This window comes from Sparassis crispa (assembly GCF_003851025.1).
Source record: "Sparassis crispa DNA, contig_000005F, whole genome shotgun sequence".
Lineage (NCBI taxonomy): Eukaryota > Fungi > Basidiomycota > Agaricomycetes > Polyporales > Sparassidaceae > Sparassis > Sparassis crispa.
In genome coordinates, this window is record NW_020939752.1 from 1512606 (window position 1) to 1527549 (window position 14944).

The 14944-nt window shown below is 51.0% G+C and overlaps 6 protein-coding genes across 6 annotated transcripts; 3 read left to right on the forward strand and 3 right to left on the reverse strand.

The window, feature by feature from the left end:
- Positions 1-403: 403 nt before the first annotated feature.
- SCP_0605150 (Chromatin-remodeling complex subunit ies6) lies at positions 404-1243 on the reverse strand (the record flags this gene model as incomplete). The annotated part of the gene is made up of 6 exons (XM_027759648.1): positions 404-463; positions 519-590; positions 644-711; positions 761-983; positions 1032-1101; positions 1152-1243. The coding sequence occupies 6 exons, from the start codon at positions 1241-1243 to the stop codon at positions 404-406; spliced, it is 585 nt and encodes a 194-aa protein (XP_027615449.1).
- A 253-nt stretch (positions 1244-1496) lies between these two features.
- Positions 1497-3821, forward strand: SCP_0605160 (Probable U3 small nucleolar RNA-associated protein; the record flags this gene model as incomplete). Its single annotated transcript, XM_027759649.1, has 8 exons — positions 1497-1966; positions 2102-2206; positions 2270-2420; positions 2489-2887; positions 2943-3206; positions 3265-3530; positions 3601-3643; positions 3699-3821. 8 exons carry the CDS (start codon positions 1497-1499, stop codon positions 3819-3821), a joined length of 1821 nt encoding a protein of 606 aa, XP_027615450.1.
- A 300-nt stretch (positions 3822-4121) lies between these two features.
- Positions 4122-4884, reverse strand: SCP_0605170 (Polyubiquitin; the record flags this gene model as incomplete). Its single annotated transcript, XM_027759650.1, has 3 exons — positions 4122-4162; positions 4219-4512; positions 4569-4884. 3 exons carry the CDS (start codon positions 4882-4884, stop codon positions 4122-4124), a joined length of 651 nt encoding a protein of 216 aa, XP_027615451.1.
- A 1129-nt stretch (positions 4885-6013) lies between these two features.
- SCP_0605180 (Heat shock protein) lies at positions 6014-10120 on the forward strand (the record flags this gene model as incomplete). Its single annotated transcript, XM_027759651.1, has 22 exons — positions 6014-6125; positions 6177-6307; positions 6357-6461; positions 6516-6671; positions 6729-6904; positions 6963-7023; positions 7077-7117; positions 7176-7201; positions 7260-7408; positions 7468-7489; positions 7559-7661; positions 7717-7843; positions 7897-8045; positions 8108-8243; positions 8297-8478; positions 8528-8810; positions 8867-9010; positions 9069-9155; positions 9227-9321; positions 9377-9472; positions 9536-9695; positions 9752-10120. The coding sequence occupies 22 exons, from the start codon at positions 6014-6016 to the stop codon at positions 10118-10120; spliced, it is 2910 nt and encodes a 969-aa protein (XP_027615452.1).
- A 1631-nt stretch (positions 10121-11751) lies between these two features.
- SCP_0605190 (kinase-like protein) lies at positions 11752-13058 on the reverse strand (the record flags this gene model as incomplete). Its single annotated transcript, XM_027759652.1, has 6 exons — positions 11752-12045; positions 12099-12267; positions 12323-12401; positions 12459-12698; positions 12747-12942; positions 12999-13058. 6 exons carry the CDS (start codon positions 13056-13058, stop codon positions 11752-11754), a joined length of 1038 nt encoding a protein of 345 aa, XP_027615453.1.
- A 398-nt stretch (positions 13059-13456) lies between these two features.
- On the forward strand, positions 13457-14722 carry SCP_0605200 (hypothetical protein; the record flags this gene model as incomplete). Its single annotated transcript, XM_027759653.1, has 5 exons — positions 13457-13502; positions 13559-13639; positions 13705-13748; positions 13851-14010; positions 14061-14722. The coding sequence occupies 5 exons, from the start codon at positions 13457-13459 to the stop codon at positions 14720-14722; spliced, it is 993 nt and encodes a 330-aa protein (XP_027615454.1).
- Positions 14723-14944: the final 222 nt, after the last annotated feature.

Genomic DNA, 14944 nt, shown 5'->3' on the forward strand with positions numbered 1-14944 from the left:
AATCGACTCCCACGTGTTCGACCTAGTGTGAATACCAAGCCCGTATGAATCGCCGTCAATGACGTACGTCTGACTGTAGAAGTAGATGCAAAAGGAGGACGGGAAGACCACACAGGGTGACAGGACTCCAGTGGAAAGGAGGAAAGATCGTTGTGAGACGATAGAGGCGCAAGATCCCAGAGCAGCCATCAAGCATGAGAGTATTTCGGAACAAGGCATTCTTGCTATGGAAGGTGAAGTATACGGCAGCCTGAATCCTGGTACACGTTGTGAGATTTACGCGATCTCTTTCAACCTGGTTCGGAAGAGAGTCACCGGATTATACATGCCTTACAGACTTTTTGATAAAACACGGAAGCGAGCGGAGTCACCCATCACACGAAAACATATTAAACATCCTGTACTACTTCACAACTGGGTTCACCCCACGCGCAGAAAGGTATTCGTTTGCAGCGGTGGCACTCTATACACGTAGGTATGAGCTTGATGCCCATCTAGTAATTCTCGGCAGTACTCACCAGTCCCTTGATTAGCTCATAGATACTCTTGTCGTGGTATCGCAGACCAGTTGCCGGGTCCGTGTACGGTCCCTGAACATCCTCGGTTCAAGACAATGGTAAGCACAGCAGTACTCGTGACTCACCTCCAACCCTGTGATATCGCAATAGCGCCTCTGTGGTAGAACAGAAGGTGGTGCCTCAATAGAAGCATCTAAGAGCATGTGTTCAGGAAAACCAAAGAAGTAAAACGGAGAACACACATGTGGGTATATCCTCTTCCAGAGTGGCATTGCTCGGTTCTCCGTCCACATCCATATTATCTTCTTTCTCTTGCCGTCTCCTCTCTCTATCTAAACGATCTCGCTCGCGCTCTTGAGCCAGCAGAATTTTCAAGGTCTTGGCTCTCCGATTGGGGGTCTTCACATAGTCGGGATTCTTGAATGGGCGTGGTTCATTCATATATGAGAACTGCTCTGCTAATGACTTGTAGATGGTCAGTTGCTGCTTTGCAGAATGAACATATCCACTTACAGGTACCGGAGGAGTGGGAGAATCATCGCTGTTGTGGGCGGTACCTTTCCTCCTAAAACCTTTGGGAGGCCTTGATACAGTCAATCAAAACAGTTGATAGTTTATTTTCCTCATACTCACATGGTTGTAGAAGGATCGAGGAGGAGCGATCCGAGGAGTCGAAGCAAACTTAACGTTGTGGCTGCAACTCTTGAAGAGGTTATCTCGATCATGCTCGATCGGTGTCTATCTCACGTGACTGCCTAAAGAAAATTCGTGAAGTACTGTACATAGGACCCCTCCTCGATGAAGCACTAGATTCTATCTAGTTCTTGCTTATCACTTATTAGAGCCGCTAGACAGATTCAAGCTCAGGGGACTGTGGCTTAGTGGGACATCCGTTGCCCGGTTACTGCTCTGTCGATAGTTTCGGCGAACGATATACTACCTGGCAGCTCGGGCTCGGCTACCTTGATCTCACTTACGATGGACTCGTTAATCGCGAAGGCGGACGCTATTCAACCGGTGGCGAAACGGAGAAAGATCCACACAGAGGCTTTACGAAAGAAGGCCAGTACCGCATCTAAGGCAGGCCCCTCAAGCGATTTCACGTTGAATTCGGTCAACCAACATACCTCTCTGCCAAAATCGCTACGTCCGACGTCACCAACCCCAGATCACGTACCAAAATATTCTCACATACAAAATCAGAAGCTTCGCACTCAGCTAACGCGGCAGTCCGCGCACGCCGCACGTGCGAAGGTGTTGCTGAAGGATGCGGAGCTACTATTAACAGAGGAAGCAGGGTTGATGGAGGTGGAGGGGGAGATGGAGAAGACGTGGAGAGTGGGACAAGACGAGGTGGTCAGCGCTGCAGGGCAGGAAGCAGCCCAGGGACGAAAAGAGTGGACGCTCGATGGTGGTCCATATCGCTCAAGATATACCCGTAACGGAAGGTACGTTTCTGATTTGAGTTTGTCTCCTCAATTATCCTCCATATTCCGTGCATTTGCGGCGTCGTGCTATTTGATGTTATGCATGTTAGCTTCAGAACCAGCTCTTGAACTCGGCCATAATGTCTTGTTCCACAGACACCTTGCTGTCGTCGGTTCCAAGGGTCACGTAGCCACCTTCGACTGGAAAACAGGAACTCTGCATTCCGAACTTCAGTTGCAAGAGACCTGTCGAGACATCACGTCAGTATCGTCTCATCTCATAGTGAAAAATTGCGGATATTTATTCGAAGAGCATCTTTTTAGTTTTTTACATGACCATTCACATTTTGCCGTAGCCCAGCAAAAGTATGTATTCATTTACGATCGAGATGGGGTAGAACTCCATCGACTGAAGTCACATATCGAGCCGACAAGATTGGAATTCCTTCCCTTTCACTGGCTACTCGCGAGTGTTGTGCGTATACGCTCCTACGTGTCGCGTGACATTTCATTGCCAGGGTTTCTAAAAATCTTGATGTCCAGGGCAATGCAGGGTACCTGAAGTACCAAGACACGTCGACCGGCCAACTCGTAGTCGAGCATCGCACCAAACTTGGCGCGTGCACGGCCATGACGCAGAACATCCACAACGCTTTGATCCACCTCGGGCACCAAAACGGTACAGTCACCCTGTGGACGCCCAACCTGCCACATCCCGCTGTCCGCTTACTCGCTCACCTCGGCCCCGTTGTCAGCGTCAGCGTGGATCCGAGCACGGGCGGCAGATACATGGCGACTGCAGGTCAGGACGGGATGGTGAAGGTGTGGGACTGCCGGAACTGGAAGGGTGCGGTACGCCAGTGGACTGCGCGAGGCGGGACTGCTGCAGTAGAGTGGAGCCAGAAGGGCGCACTAGCGGTAGCCACTGGAGGTAGCGTTAATGTAAGCCATCGTGGCACGAGCCATATTGTGGTGTACTAACTCTTGTGCTGTTCAGGTCTACACGAAACCATCAATTCAGTCGCCGTTTGCTGCAACTGTGTCACCCCCGCTGTACCTTACGCATCCCATCCCTCACCGCCCTCTTATCTCTGTTCGATTCTGCCCGTTCCACGATGTGCTCACGGTTGGGCACTCCGCGGGCCTGTCAAGCATCTTGGTTCCTGGCGCTGGAGAGCCGAATTTCGACAGCGCCGAGGCAGATCCGTTCGAGAACAAGCGGGCCCGTCGGGAGAGGGAAGTGAAAGGCTTGTTAGACAAGGTTTATTTTTTTTGCTATCAACATCAGAGTGCCAATCTAAGTAAATCGTTGTTCGCAGATCCAACCAGACATGATCGCTCTTAATCCCGAGTTTATTGGCAGCCTGGCCCCGCCCCCGAAATTGGTCACCGCGGTCGACGGGAAGGTCGACATCCCGTTCGCGCGGCTGCCCAGACTGGAGCGCTTGCGTGTGCAGGGTAAGGCCGACGAGACAGAGGCCAATGACCACGATTCAGATGATGCAGAAGCTGAAGGTGCGCCAAAGCCCAAGCGCGAGGAGAAGGAGAAGAAAAAGATGCGCGGTAAGAACAAGAGCTTGAAGAGGTACTGCCTTTCCCCTTCTCCCTGTGTCTTCCGCACATTGTGTGCTGATTCGGTGTCCCTCCCCGCACAGGTACCTGCGCAAGCAGCGGAAAAATGTCATCGATCCTCGTGCAGTACGTGCTCCGGTCCTTACTGTGTCCGGTCTGCTCATCCATTCCATCATGACAGATCGCAGTTCGCGCGAAGCTCGAGAAGCAGCGCGAGGAGATACGCCGGGCCAAGGCGGCCGCTCACGGCTCGGCAGAGAGCGAGAAACCATCTGCCCTGGACCGATTCAAGCGCCCGCCCTGATTTGCTCTCATTGTTCGGTACTGTGCAATCTATTTCTTGCGTACGTGCTGTGGCAAGGCGTAAGCAACGTTTCTTCGATTTTTAAGAAGGTCATGACGAGCATTCAGCGTCAACCGGGAGAGATGCCAGATCGATATGCAATGCGACGTGTTGCTACAGTACAGTATAGCGAGTAATTTCCGAGATGGTGAGGGTATGTATACGTGTGCGAATGGCGTGGAACTGAGCGGAACCTGCCATGGCATGAATGGAGTATAGTGGAACTCGAATGCTGTTATCAAGCGATGTCTGGTGGCCAGTCTACCACCTCTCGTGGGAAGTACCTCCACGCAAACGCAGAACTGATACGAGACCGGATTCAGCGCCCATACGCGGTATCGAGCGAATGGAGACGTACCAAGATGCAGCGTGCTCTCCTTCTGAATATTGTAATCGGAGAGGATGCGCTCCGGTACGAGCTGCTTCCCGCCGTAGAGCAGGCGCTGCTCCTCGGGAGGAATGCCGGTCTTCTCCTGGACCTTATCCATGAGAGTCTTCGCCGTGTCTGAGGGGGAGATCATGATAGCCATGCTTTTCCCGTTCAGGTTGCGCACGAAAATCTGCACTTCCGCCGTAGACGATGCAGTGCTCGTCTTCGTCTCCGTCTCCGTGCTCTGCAGTGGCTGCGCGTACAGCTTTCCACTGTGGGTAGCTACAACACGCCATCAGCGTTGTATTCTTTTTCAAGGGAACATCTGAGCACTTTACCTATCACGATAGTGCTCTTGCTCTCGAGCGTGTAGTCTTCGAGGGTGCGGTCGTCCTCGAGCTCCTGCCCGCTGTACAGCAGACGCTGGTCGGCGGCTGGGATGTGCAGCGTCTCCTCGATCTTTCCCTTCATGGAGACGACTTTGACAGTGGGGTGCAGGATAATGGATATGGACATGTCGTTCATGGTTTTGACAAAAATCTGGATTTGCCCTGGGTACATCAGGTTGAAGGCCTTGAGCTTGTCGTTCTCCTTCTGAGGGGGTAAGGAACCCTCAGAGGTAGCAGACGGTAGCGGGCATGATTGGGGAATCATTGTGTCGAAGATGGGATGAGGGTGGTTCAAGCAACTTGGAGGGTCCGGGCGAGCCGAGAGAGAATTACAGTACGGTAGTGTGCACACAAGCGGTTATATGGTTGATGGAGGAAATGGAGATGGCCTGAAGGCGCCGGCAATGCGTTCGGCCAGTGCGTGTATTGCCTTAACGCGTAACACGTGGTTCGCGACGCGTGTTGGTGGTCGAACGCAGGCAGGCCGCATCGCCTTGCAATCTCCCCTGTCACGGCGATGTACGTCCTAGAGCGCTGGAATGCAATACAGTTTCGGGAATCTATCACAATCGATAGCACACCTTGCTGGCAGCGCTAAGGACATGCAGCTTACGCCAGAACCTGAGACCCCGGAACCTTTGCGTTGGTCTTTTTGCGGTGTACAAAGTCCCGCGATGCTGTGTTATGCACAGCGCTGGGACGCTTCTCTCGTGTACTTTGTACAGGGTCGGACTCAGAACGAGGCATATTGTGGTGCTGGGCTAACGTTAATTTTTCCGAGGTTGAACTGGTGCTGCTGTACCTGCTCACAGAGAGAAAGGAAGTAGCTATCCGATAACCAGACGGGGCAGAGCTTCCAGTGATACTTAGCCTCGAGCAGTCTCCACGAGTGAATAGTGTTTTCCATTATCAAGACAAGCAACGAGCGCAAAGAGGAAAGCAGAACGCGTCTGTGGCGCGAAACTCCGATTCCCCGCCAAGCTGTAAAAGGCAAGCGTACCTTATCTGCTGACTTTCCGTTGTGTTACCAGGGCGTGTAGGCGCTGCGCAGGGTCGCATACTCTCAGACTGCTCAGAAAGCTTGATAGATATCGCTCTTGGAAACCCGCTTTTCGGAAACCAGGCAGCTTGAAAGGGCGTCAGCGATGCTCGGGCGGACAGCCTACCAGTTTCCTCGGGGGGGGGGTGTTAAGACTGAGTAAATGCTGCGCAGTTTGGGCGCTCAGAGACGCCGTTCATGTTGTCCAGGACCTCAGACACGCCAACTCCTGGAATACACATTGTTGTATCGGTTCGCGAACTCTCAGCACAGGCGTCGGAACGTCGGCTATTGGTTAAGTACCTATCTCCAACACCTGTGGTCCTCAACCCGTCTCGACGCGCTTTGAGCATACATGCCTTCGGATACTCACTCAGATGGTCTTGGTCAGAATGACTTCACCGCCAACGCACTCGACGTCCTGCCCAAGTCCACGGACGTCGCAGTGAAAGTCCATAGCAGCGAAGGTTAGAGTTAGTACGCCAGTTCTGCCGACCTGCGCTGAAGTTCTTCTACAGTAAAGCCGGTACACATGATGCTCGTTCTGCTATGCGGCAAGGCTCCGGACCTGGATAATATCAACATGCTCTCTGTGCCCGAACCTCCGCCATTGCTATGGGCTGTAGTCAGCGAGCTTGACGGTAATCCTGTGAGTCGATCGTCTAATCCCGGACTACCTGACCTCACGCCCGTAATAGCTTCAACTCGCGCAAGATGTCAAGAAGTTCATCGTCAGCGCCCCTCGTAACACTCCCTTACTCGCACCGCCTACTCCGCCACCCGGCGCGAAGGAACCATCAAGAGTGAGTTGCCTTCGTGTCCGAAGAAGCTTTCGTGTCTGACTATTCTGTACTTAGATTGGTCGATTATTCCGCGGAGATCGAAGCCGCGGTCGCCACTCGCCCTCGCCAAGCGTAACCAACCTCCAAGCTCCCGCCCCGCCGCCCACAACAGTTGCAAGCGACGCCCTAGTCGACGTAATAACTCGTGCACGAAACCACAAGAAGAACCTGGTCAGGCTTCAGAAGATTTCTCCACGTGTTGGATCTGACATCCCTCTCTCGCGTTAGGGCGACGACTTCGTGTCCCCGTATCACCTGCTACTTGGTCTATCCGATGACTCTGACGTGCTGAGGCTGCTAGAGACGCAGCATATCACTCAATCCGAGTTCCAGAAAGAGCTCCGCAACCGCCGCACCACAAAAGTCACAGAGAGGGAGGACGACCAGTTTCCGTACCTGGCGAAGTACGTATTGTCATTTTTTTAACCAAGATCGAGCCGACCATGGGAATGTGCGATGCAGATACTCCACAGACATGACCGCCTTGGCACGCGATGGCAAACTGAACGAAATTGTTGGACGTGTAAGAGATGTCAATTCCACTCGCAAATTCTTCCCCCTTATCATTCGTCATAGGATGAAGAAATTCGTAGAGTTATTCAGATTTTATGCCGTCGGTAAGTCAGTCGTCTTCTGCTTGCATAGTGCTGCTGTACGATCAGTTCTCTGCAACAGCACTAAGAACTCTGCGGTCCTCATTGGTAAGTGCATATCCCCTTTACATTCTGCACCAGATCTAATCGGCCAACGACAATATAGGCGAACCTGGTGTGGGAAAGACAGCGGTCGCGGAGGGGCTAGCCTACAGAACTGCGTTCGGTCAAGTACCACAGAACCTGAAGGGAACTATCTATAGTCTTGACCTTGGTGCAGTGTTCGCGGGTGCAGGGAAAGGAGAGTACGAACAGGTAATGACTGTTCCCTTCCTCTATCCCTATCTGGGTCGTACTCACGCTTTTCTTGGAAGCGTGTCAAAGGTATTATCGAAGGTGCGCTGCCGACTAAGACTATACGATGGATTCCTTATGCTCATTGATGTCCGTCCGTACCTGCCACAGATGTCACTCGTTCGCAGGAGAGCCAAACACCCGCCATCCTGTTTATCGACGAGCTCCACCTCATCACCGTCGGGAAGAACCCAGGCGGACAAAGCTCCGGAATGTGAGCCCGTTCTCTGCAGCCATAGCCTAGCTTTTTCATCTCGTCTCTCGTACAGGGATGCTGCGAACCTGCTCAAACCCGCGCTGGCGCGGGGGCAGTTCCGGTGCATCGGCGCGACCACGCTGGCCGAATACCGGGAGCATATCGAGAAGGACGGCGCGCTTGAGCGCCGATTTGCCCCCGTAGGATATCCGTTAAATATTTTGGTAGCTCGTGGCTAATGCTGAGACTTCAGGTCATCGTGAGCGAGCCAACGACCGAGGAGGCCGTTACTATCCTCCGTGGGATCCGCGAGCGGTACGAGCAGCACCATCGGGTCTGGATTATGGACCAAGCGATTGTCACGGCTGTTAACCTTGCCCACCGATTCCTCACTGCCAGACGGTACACTTTTGAGCTCTGAAACGGTGCCGAGCAGCAGATCGACTGACTGTTTGCCTCTATAGATTGCCAGACTCTGCGGTCGACCTGATGGATGAAGCGTGCGCCTCCGCACGAATCGCGCAGGACATGAAGCCGGAAGCCATCGATACCTTACAACAAGATATGCTCCACGTCGCCGCTCACATCAAAGCGCTCGAGGTGATTTCTCTACGTCCCCCAGCAGGCTCGCTCCCACTCATAATGATTGATAGCGAGATAACCATCCGGACGATGACGTCGCTTTAGCTAACGCGCTCGAAACCAAGAAGAAGCTGGATCTCAAGATGGGCCGGCTCCTCCAGCAGCAGGAGGCCGTCCGAGCATGGTGGAAGAAGATCAGCATCCAACGGAGTGCGATCCAGGACAAAAAGCGCGAAGTGCTTTTCGCGCGAAGGTGCGCTTACTATGATCACCCACTACCCACCTTTGACCCGTGCTTCCAGCGAGCAGCGACAGGACACGTCGAAGATCCTGAAGCTCGAGTCGACTCTGCAGAAGCTGCGCGATGGGCTGGTCCGCTTAGAACACCAGGGACCAAACGTAGTCGACGACACGCCTGACCTCGTTGGTAGCAGCCGTCACATTATATCACGCACGTCTCCAGACATTATCACGCCCGAGAGCATCGCGGCGATCGTAGAGAAGGCGACCAAGATCCCAGTCTCGCGGCTGCTTGCGACGGACAAGAGCCGCCTGTTAAACCTCGAGTCCGCCTTAAGTCAGCAGGTTCGTGTTTTGTCTTGTGCGGACTGAAGGAGCGTGTCTCATTGCCGATGCAACAGGTTGTCGGTCAACCAGAGGCGGTAAAAGCCGTAACACATGCGATACAGGTCTCTCGGACTGGGCTTGGCAACACAAATCGCCCTATAGCTTCGTTACTCTTCACAGGCCCGTCGGGGACGGGGAAGACGCTGCTTTCAAAAGTGGTACGTCTCCGCATCATAGGTGATAGCAGTAGATCGGCGTTAACAGTGCGTGTCACAGCTTGCTCAAGAGTTGTTCGGCCAATCGTCCTCGATGGTAAGGATAGACGGCAGTGAATACTCGCAAAGTCATTCAACTTCCCGCTTGGTCAGTGATCTCCTCAGAACACCTCGAGGTTGATCTACGAATGACTGATCAGTGTACATGCTCTTATGCAGATCGGGTCGCCACCTGGATACGTAGGCTATGACCAGGGTGGTCAGCTCACGGAATTCGTCAGAAGGACGCCATACTGCATCGTACTTCTTGACGAGTTAGTTTCAACCCCTTCTCACTCTATTTACCACTACTGAATAATTTCTTTGCAGAATTGAGAAGACGTGCCCGGAGTTTTTGACCTTGTTCCTCCAAGTCCTGGACGAAGGACGACTTACCGATGGACAGGGCAGATTGGTAGACTTCCGGTGGGTGGCAGTGATAGGAACGTCTGTCTTGCACCCATATCTAAATTCTCGTAACCGCTCCAGTAACACTGTGATCATCATGACATCCAACGTAGGTGCCGACCTCCTGAGTGCTGAGAAGGGGGAGATATCCGATGCCACGCGCAAGAAAGTCATGGACCGCTTTAAGGAGATCCGATTCCCTGTTGAGTTCCTCAACCGTATCGAAGAGATTATCATGTTTGTGAGTGGCACAGATATGTCAGATGCGAGACTGCCTGACTGATGTTTAACTGGTAGCGTACGATGACGCAGTCAGTGATGGAGCAAATCCTGGAGAAGCACCTTTCAGACCTCCAGCAACGTGAGGGTATTAAGAGGCTGCGCTTGAATATCGACAGGAAGGCGAAAACCTGGCTCATCAAGATTGGCATCTCGCGCGAATACGGAGCACGGCCATTAGCTCGTGTAATCCAGAGAGAGCTCCTCAATCCTCTCTCCCAACGTCTGCTTGAGGAGACTATCCACGAGGGCGACACTGTCCGCATCATCCTGAACGAGAGTCAAGACGGGCTGTATGTGATGCCCAACCACGACGCACCACCACCAAGTGAACTTGAACCTGTTGCGGAGTCTAGTACTCGCGCGGGGAAGCGTAGAATGCTCTAGTGGACGACGGAGAATGTGGCTGGTTGTGTTCTGATTTTGTATGGCCTCTACCCACCACCTTACCTTCTGAAACGCCCATTTCTGTTCGTGTGATCCTCAGTATTACTTCGTACTAGAGGCGAACCTGGACGGAAGTAGATGTCGAAATGTTCAACTACGATCTTCTTTTTCAAGAAACTTGAAGTCACAGGGGCAGGTAGTCATTGTACATTGCACTCGGTGTTCCAAGCTCTCTATAATGTTACGGGAGGTACGTCTAGCCAGCTGCAAGTCCTCTGACTCGCTGCGAGTTTCTTCATACTAGGTCTAGACATTAATGAGGTGCTTGAACACGGTGATTATGCCAGCAGCGATGGGACAGACGAAGGCAGATTCGCTCTCGTCACTCGTGCTCAGAATATTAATCACTGGGGGCAAAAGTGGATGTTCTGCCTTGGAACAGTGTCTGAACATCCAAGAAACAGATTACGTTTTTGGACATGTCACATGTTCTGAACATGGTAAGGAACATCTAATATGTCTCGCACAATGTTCCATTGGAGAGCATGCTGGAAACATGTTGCATGTACCATTCTGGAACATATAATATGTCTCACACAATGTCTCATTGGAGAATGTCCTGCAGACTTGCTGCATGTTTCATTCTGGAACATTTATCATTTTGCTACTATATTCTGGGCTTATCTCTTGATGCAATATGCTCTGTATAATAAGGATTTCCCATGGCCAAACACATTACATTTCTGGCTGCCGTTAATCTTCAGAACATTGTGAGAAGATGTTAAGTGCTCCTACTCCAAACATACAAGATGTCCTGGGCACCAAGAACATTTGCAGCACATGTATAATTTTAGTATAATTTTAGTATGTATCATACATGTACTGCAGATGTTCTTGGTGGTCAGGACATCTTGTATGTTTGGAGTAGGAGCACTTAACATCTTCTCACAATGTTCTGAAGATTAACGGCAGCCAGAAATGTAATGTGTTTGGCCATGGGAAATCCTTATTATACAGAGCATATTGCATCAAGAGATAAGCCCAGAATATAGTAGCAAAATGATAAATGTTCCAGAATGAAACATGCAGCAAGTCTGCAGGACATTCTCCAATGAGACATTGTGTGAGACATATTATATGTTCCAGAATGGTACATGCAACATGTCTCCAGCATGCTCTCCAATAGAACATTGTGCGAGACATATTAGATGTTCCTTATCATGTTCAGAACATGTGACATGTCCAAAAATGTAATCTGTTCCTTGGATGTTCAGACACTGTTCCAAGGCAGAACATCCACTTTTGCCCCCAGTGAATGTATGTGCGGAGAGCGTTCGTGGGCGCTTAAAAGGAGTTCCACGTACGTACGTGTAAGTTATTCTCGATGAGCAACATTTGACTTCTAGTACACTGCAAAGCGGTAGGTCGTACATGCAGAATATAGCACCAGTTTCGACGGCAAGAAGCAGCCCCAGTAAGACAACGATCAAGGAAACGCCTCAGACACATAAAAAAACTAATAGATGTTCAATTAAGTACGAACGCATCCATAAAGGGTGCTTACTTGCGAGTCCGAGTCCCAAGGCATATCAGTGGAAGATACATACCGGAACGAAAGCACAACAAGTCGATCAGGCTTCCGAGTCGGAATTCTCCCCACTACCATCATCGACAGCAACCAAGCTGAATTCATGAACAAAAGTGTCCCAAAATTCTTGAGTTATTTCTTCCGGCTGCGGTGAAGGGGGCGGAACAAGTCCAGATTTGATCTCGATTGGATCAATAGTCCAAAGAGTGCTCCAATCAACAAAGTAAGCCTGGGAGTGAGGCAAGCCTGAATTATGGCCAACAAAAAAAGGATGTTTACGAAGCGCCGTGGGGGATGACTTTGGATCCACTCCAAGACGGTCGGATGGCTCAAGCACCTGAGGTGGGAGCTTAGGACGGGACGACAAATCTAGGTGTAAGGAAGACTTACGAGAATATGATAGATTACATCCTTAGCATCTGCATCAAATCCTGACTCCGGGAATACAAAATCGAGTGATTTGACTTTCATGAACGTCAAGTACTCGGTGGGAGCTAGAAACGGAGGTCGGCCTAGTAATAGGTAATACAAGATCGACCCGATCGCCCATATGTCGGTGCTGCGAATTCAACGTTTGAATCAGCTTCTAGGATCAAAGCATGCACTTGCTTTACCTTTTACCTGAAGTATTGTGTAAGAGCATTTCCGGTGAGATGTATGCTGCTGTTCCAACGAAGGTACTCTTCCGCAGCCCTGAAATTACACACGATTGAGTCAGCAGTTCAATTCTAATAACGTTGCGATTTGCACCTAGATTTCCCGGATCCATTACATACGCAGAACCGAAATCAGCGAGTTTGATACGTAAGTATTCGTCAAGAAGAATATTTTCGGGCTTAAGGTCCCTGTGAATTACTCCTTGAGCATGCATCCATTGTACGGCATCAAGGATTTGAGCGGTGTAATATCGAGCACAATCCAACGAAAGAGATCCACATTTCTTCACGAGGTCCTTAAAATCTCCATTCGGAGCTAAGGACATCACGTAGTCTAGTCCCGCTATCAGTAACCTCACTGATGTATAGATAGGCCACAGACATAGCGATGTGAGGTCTTGAAATGTGGAATATAGGCGAACAAATCCCGGAGGGCCACCTCTACCTCGAAAAAGCTTGAGAAGGGCATCCCTTTCCGCCATCGCATGCGAAACCATGTCTTCTTTCTTGAGAAAAGCTTTGCTCACTATCTTCACGGCGAAGACCTTGCCACTCCTTGCATGGACGGCTTTTACAACCTGGAGTGTATTTGAGTACCGGAAATTCGACAATTATCTAACATAGTGGTACGAACCATTGACCAGGAACCTTCGCCAAGCACTTCGCCGAACTGAAAATCGTCTGGAGAAGACATACTACGAAGGGCGGAGGATTATTCGGCGCCTCCATGAGACACCTGCAAACTATTCCCCATTGGTTGCGAGAACCATGTAGGTGGACGCCCGGGAGGTAGGTACTACTATACGTCTTAGCTGAGTGAGTTCCTCACCGCTGAAATTCAACCGGTGCCTACCGAACGATTTCAGCGTCGCGAACGTACTGGCGTTGCCCGCATGGACGGTATGCTTCGGGAGCTGTGTCCTCCAAGTGTACTCAAGACTTGTTGATTCATCACGTGCAAACTGCATTTCAGATTTCTGCCAAACTTCTGCCTTACAGTAAGACGTACGTCGAGCCAAATCTCTTGTTCGTCGCAAATATTCTTCGAAGGTGTAGGTACTATTGTGCCAGCAGTGAGGGATTTATATTTTCATGAACGAATTGCAGGATCCATCTGATCTTACTACGAGACTGAAAGGTCTACTATCTGCCAAGCGCTGAGATGACATGTACGCTTTAATGCTGTGTTCTTAGGTTGGCACTCCATTGGCGAAGTTATTCAAAGTGGGTCAATATTCAATACCTGTACTGTGGCTCTCGGCTGTACTACGACCGGTAAGCAACAATTGTCATTGACAAGCCTGAGTTTGGTTCTGTCGAAGCTAAGGCGGTGCATGCAGTACTCACGCGAGGTGCCACTGTTAGATTCCACGAGGCAATCTTGGTGAGCCGCCAACCTTTACCAGTCTTATGACGGAAGATTGCACTGGAGTTTCCGCCAGACCGCTCCCCTGGTTGCCTGTACGCTCACTTGACAACATCTCAGGTCGCGATGACAAACTTGCTTTTGAACCCCAAGGCCCAAGACGGCTACATGATGCCTCTGAGGTCTTTCGACAAGGACATTCGGGAGTGCCAGGAGCCTGGCGCGTACGACAAGTACAGACTCGTCAAGGTGACCCACTACAAGGACGTTACCGTAATAGGTCAGTGCTTGTGCCTATGTCTAGCAGCGCCCTCAACTGATGTGCCGTAGCACACGAATTTCTGGTCCTCGACATATACAATTCGGAGGAAGTGAGCGAAGGCGTAATACACTTGCGCATTGAGCGGGGGGCGACCACGGTGAAGCCTGGTGAAGGCTTCTCTGCGAGCTCAAAGAACACGCTCGCATACGTGCGCCTGACGAACGATAAAATCTCTCGAGATCCACTTTTCCAACCCTCGAAGTACTTCCGCATCGCCTACCTTCGCTGTCCTCCGACGACTATTATCTCTCTGCCTGACGTCTGCCGGATTTTCCCGACGCTCTACGAGGGAGCGCCGAACTATTCGCTATTAAAGAACCAGTGCTACTGGTTTTGCAGCACATTTTTGCACGGCGTCGAAACTGACTATAACCTGCGGAGGATTAAGGCTGAGTACTGGATGCTGCGAGGCAATCCGGGCGGATGGCTCGGCAACCTCATCAAGTTATTCAAACTCAGAATCCTGAGGGACAACCGCGCGAAGGAGGATACCGATGCGTACATCCAGCATGGAGTTGACGAGGAGACGAAGGCGAAGGCAGCAGGCAAGGCTAAGTTGGACAGGAGCCTCGCTGAGCTTGTGACTCAGCAGAAACAGAAGAACGTAGGGGACAGAGATATGGTCAACAGATTATTGCAGCCTTCGCCAATTGGGAGGGCGTCGCCGTGACGTCGGTGACTTTGGAAACCAGGAACAAGACAATGACAATGACAGCGTTGGAGGATAAAGTGACTCACTGTGTTTGCATGATGAACGTTCATTTTAGGTTATGCAGCATGAAGTAGGAATACATAGACACAGATGGGTTCATGTTAGTTTTTCGGCTCTTTGGGACTAGTCTCATGTTATGGCTGCTGGGACACAGTAGATATCTAGTATGTCACGACCATT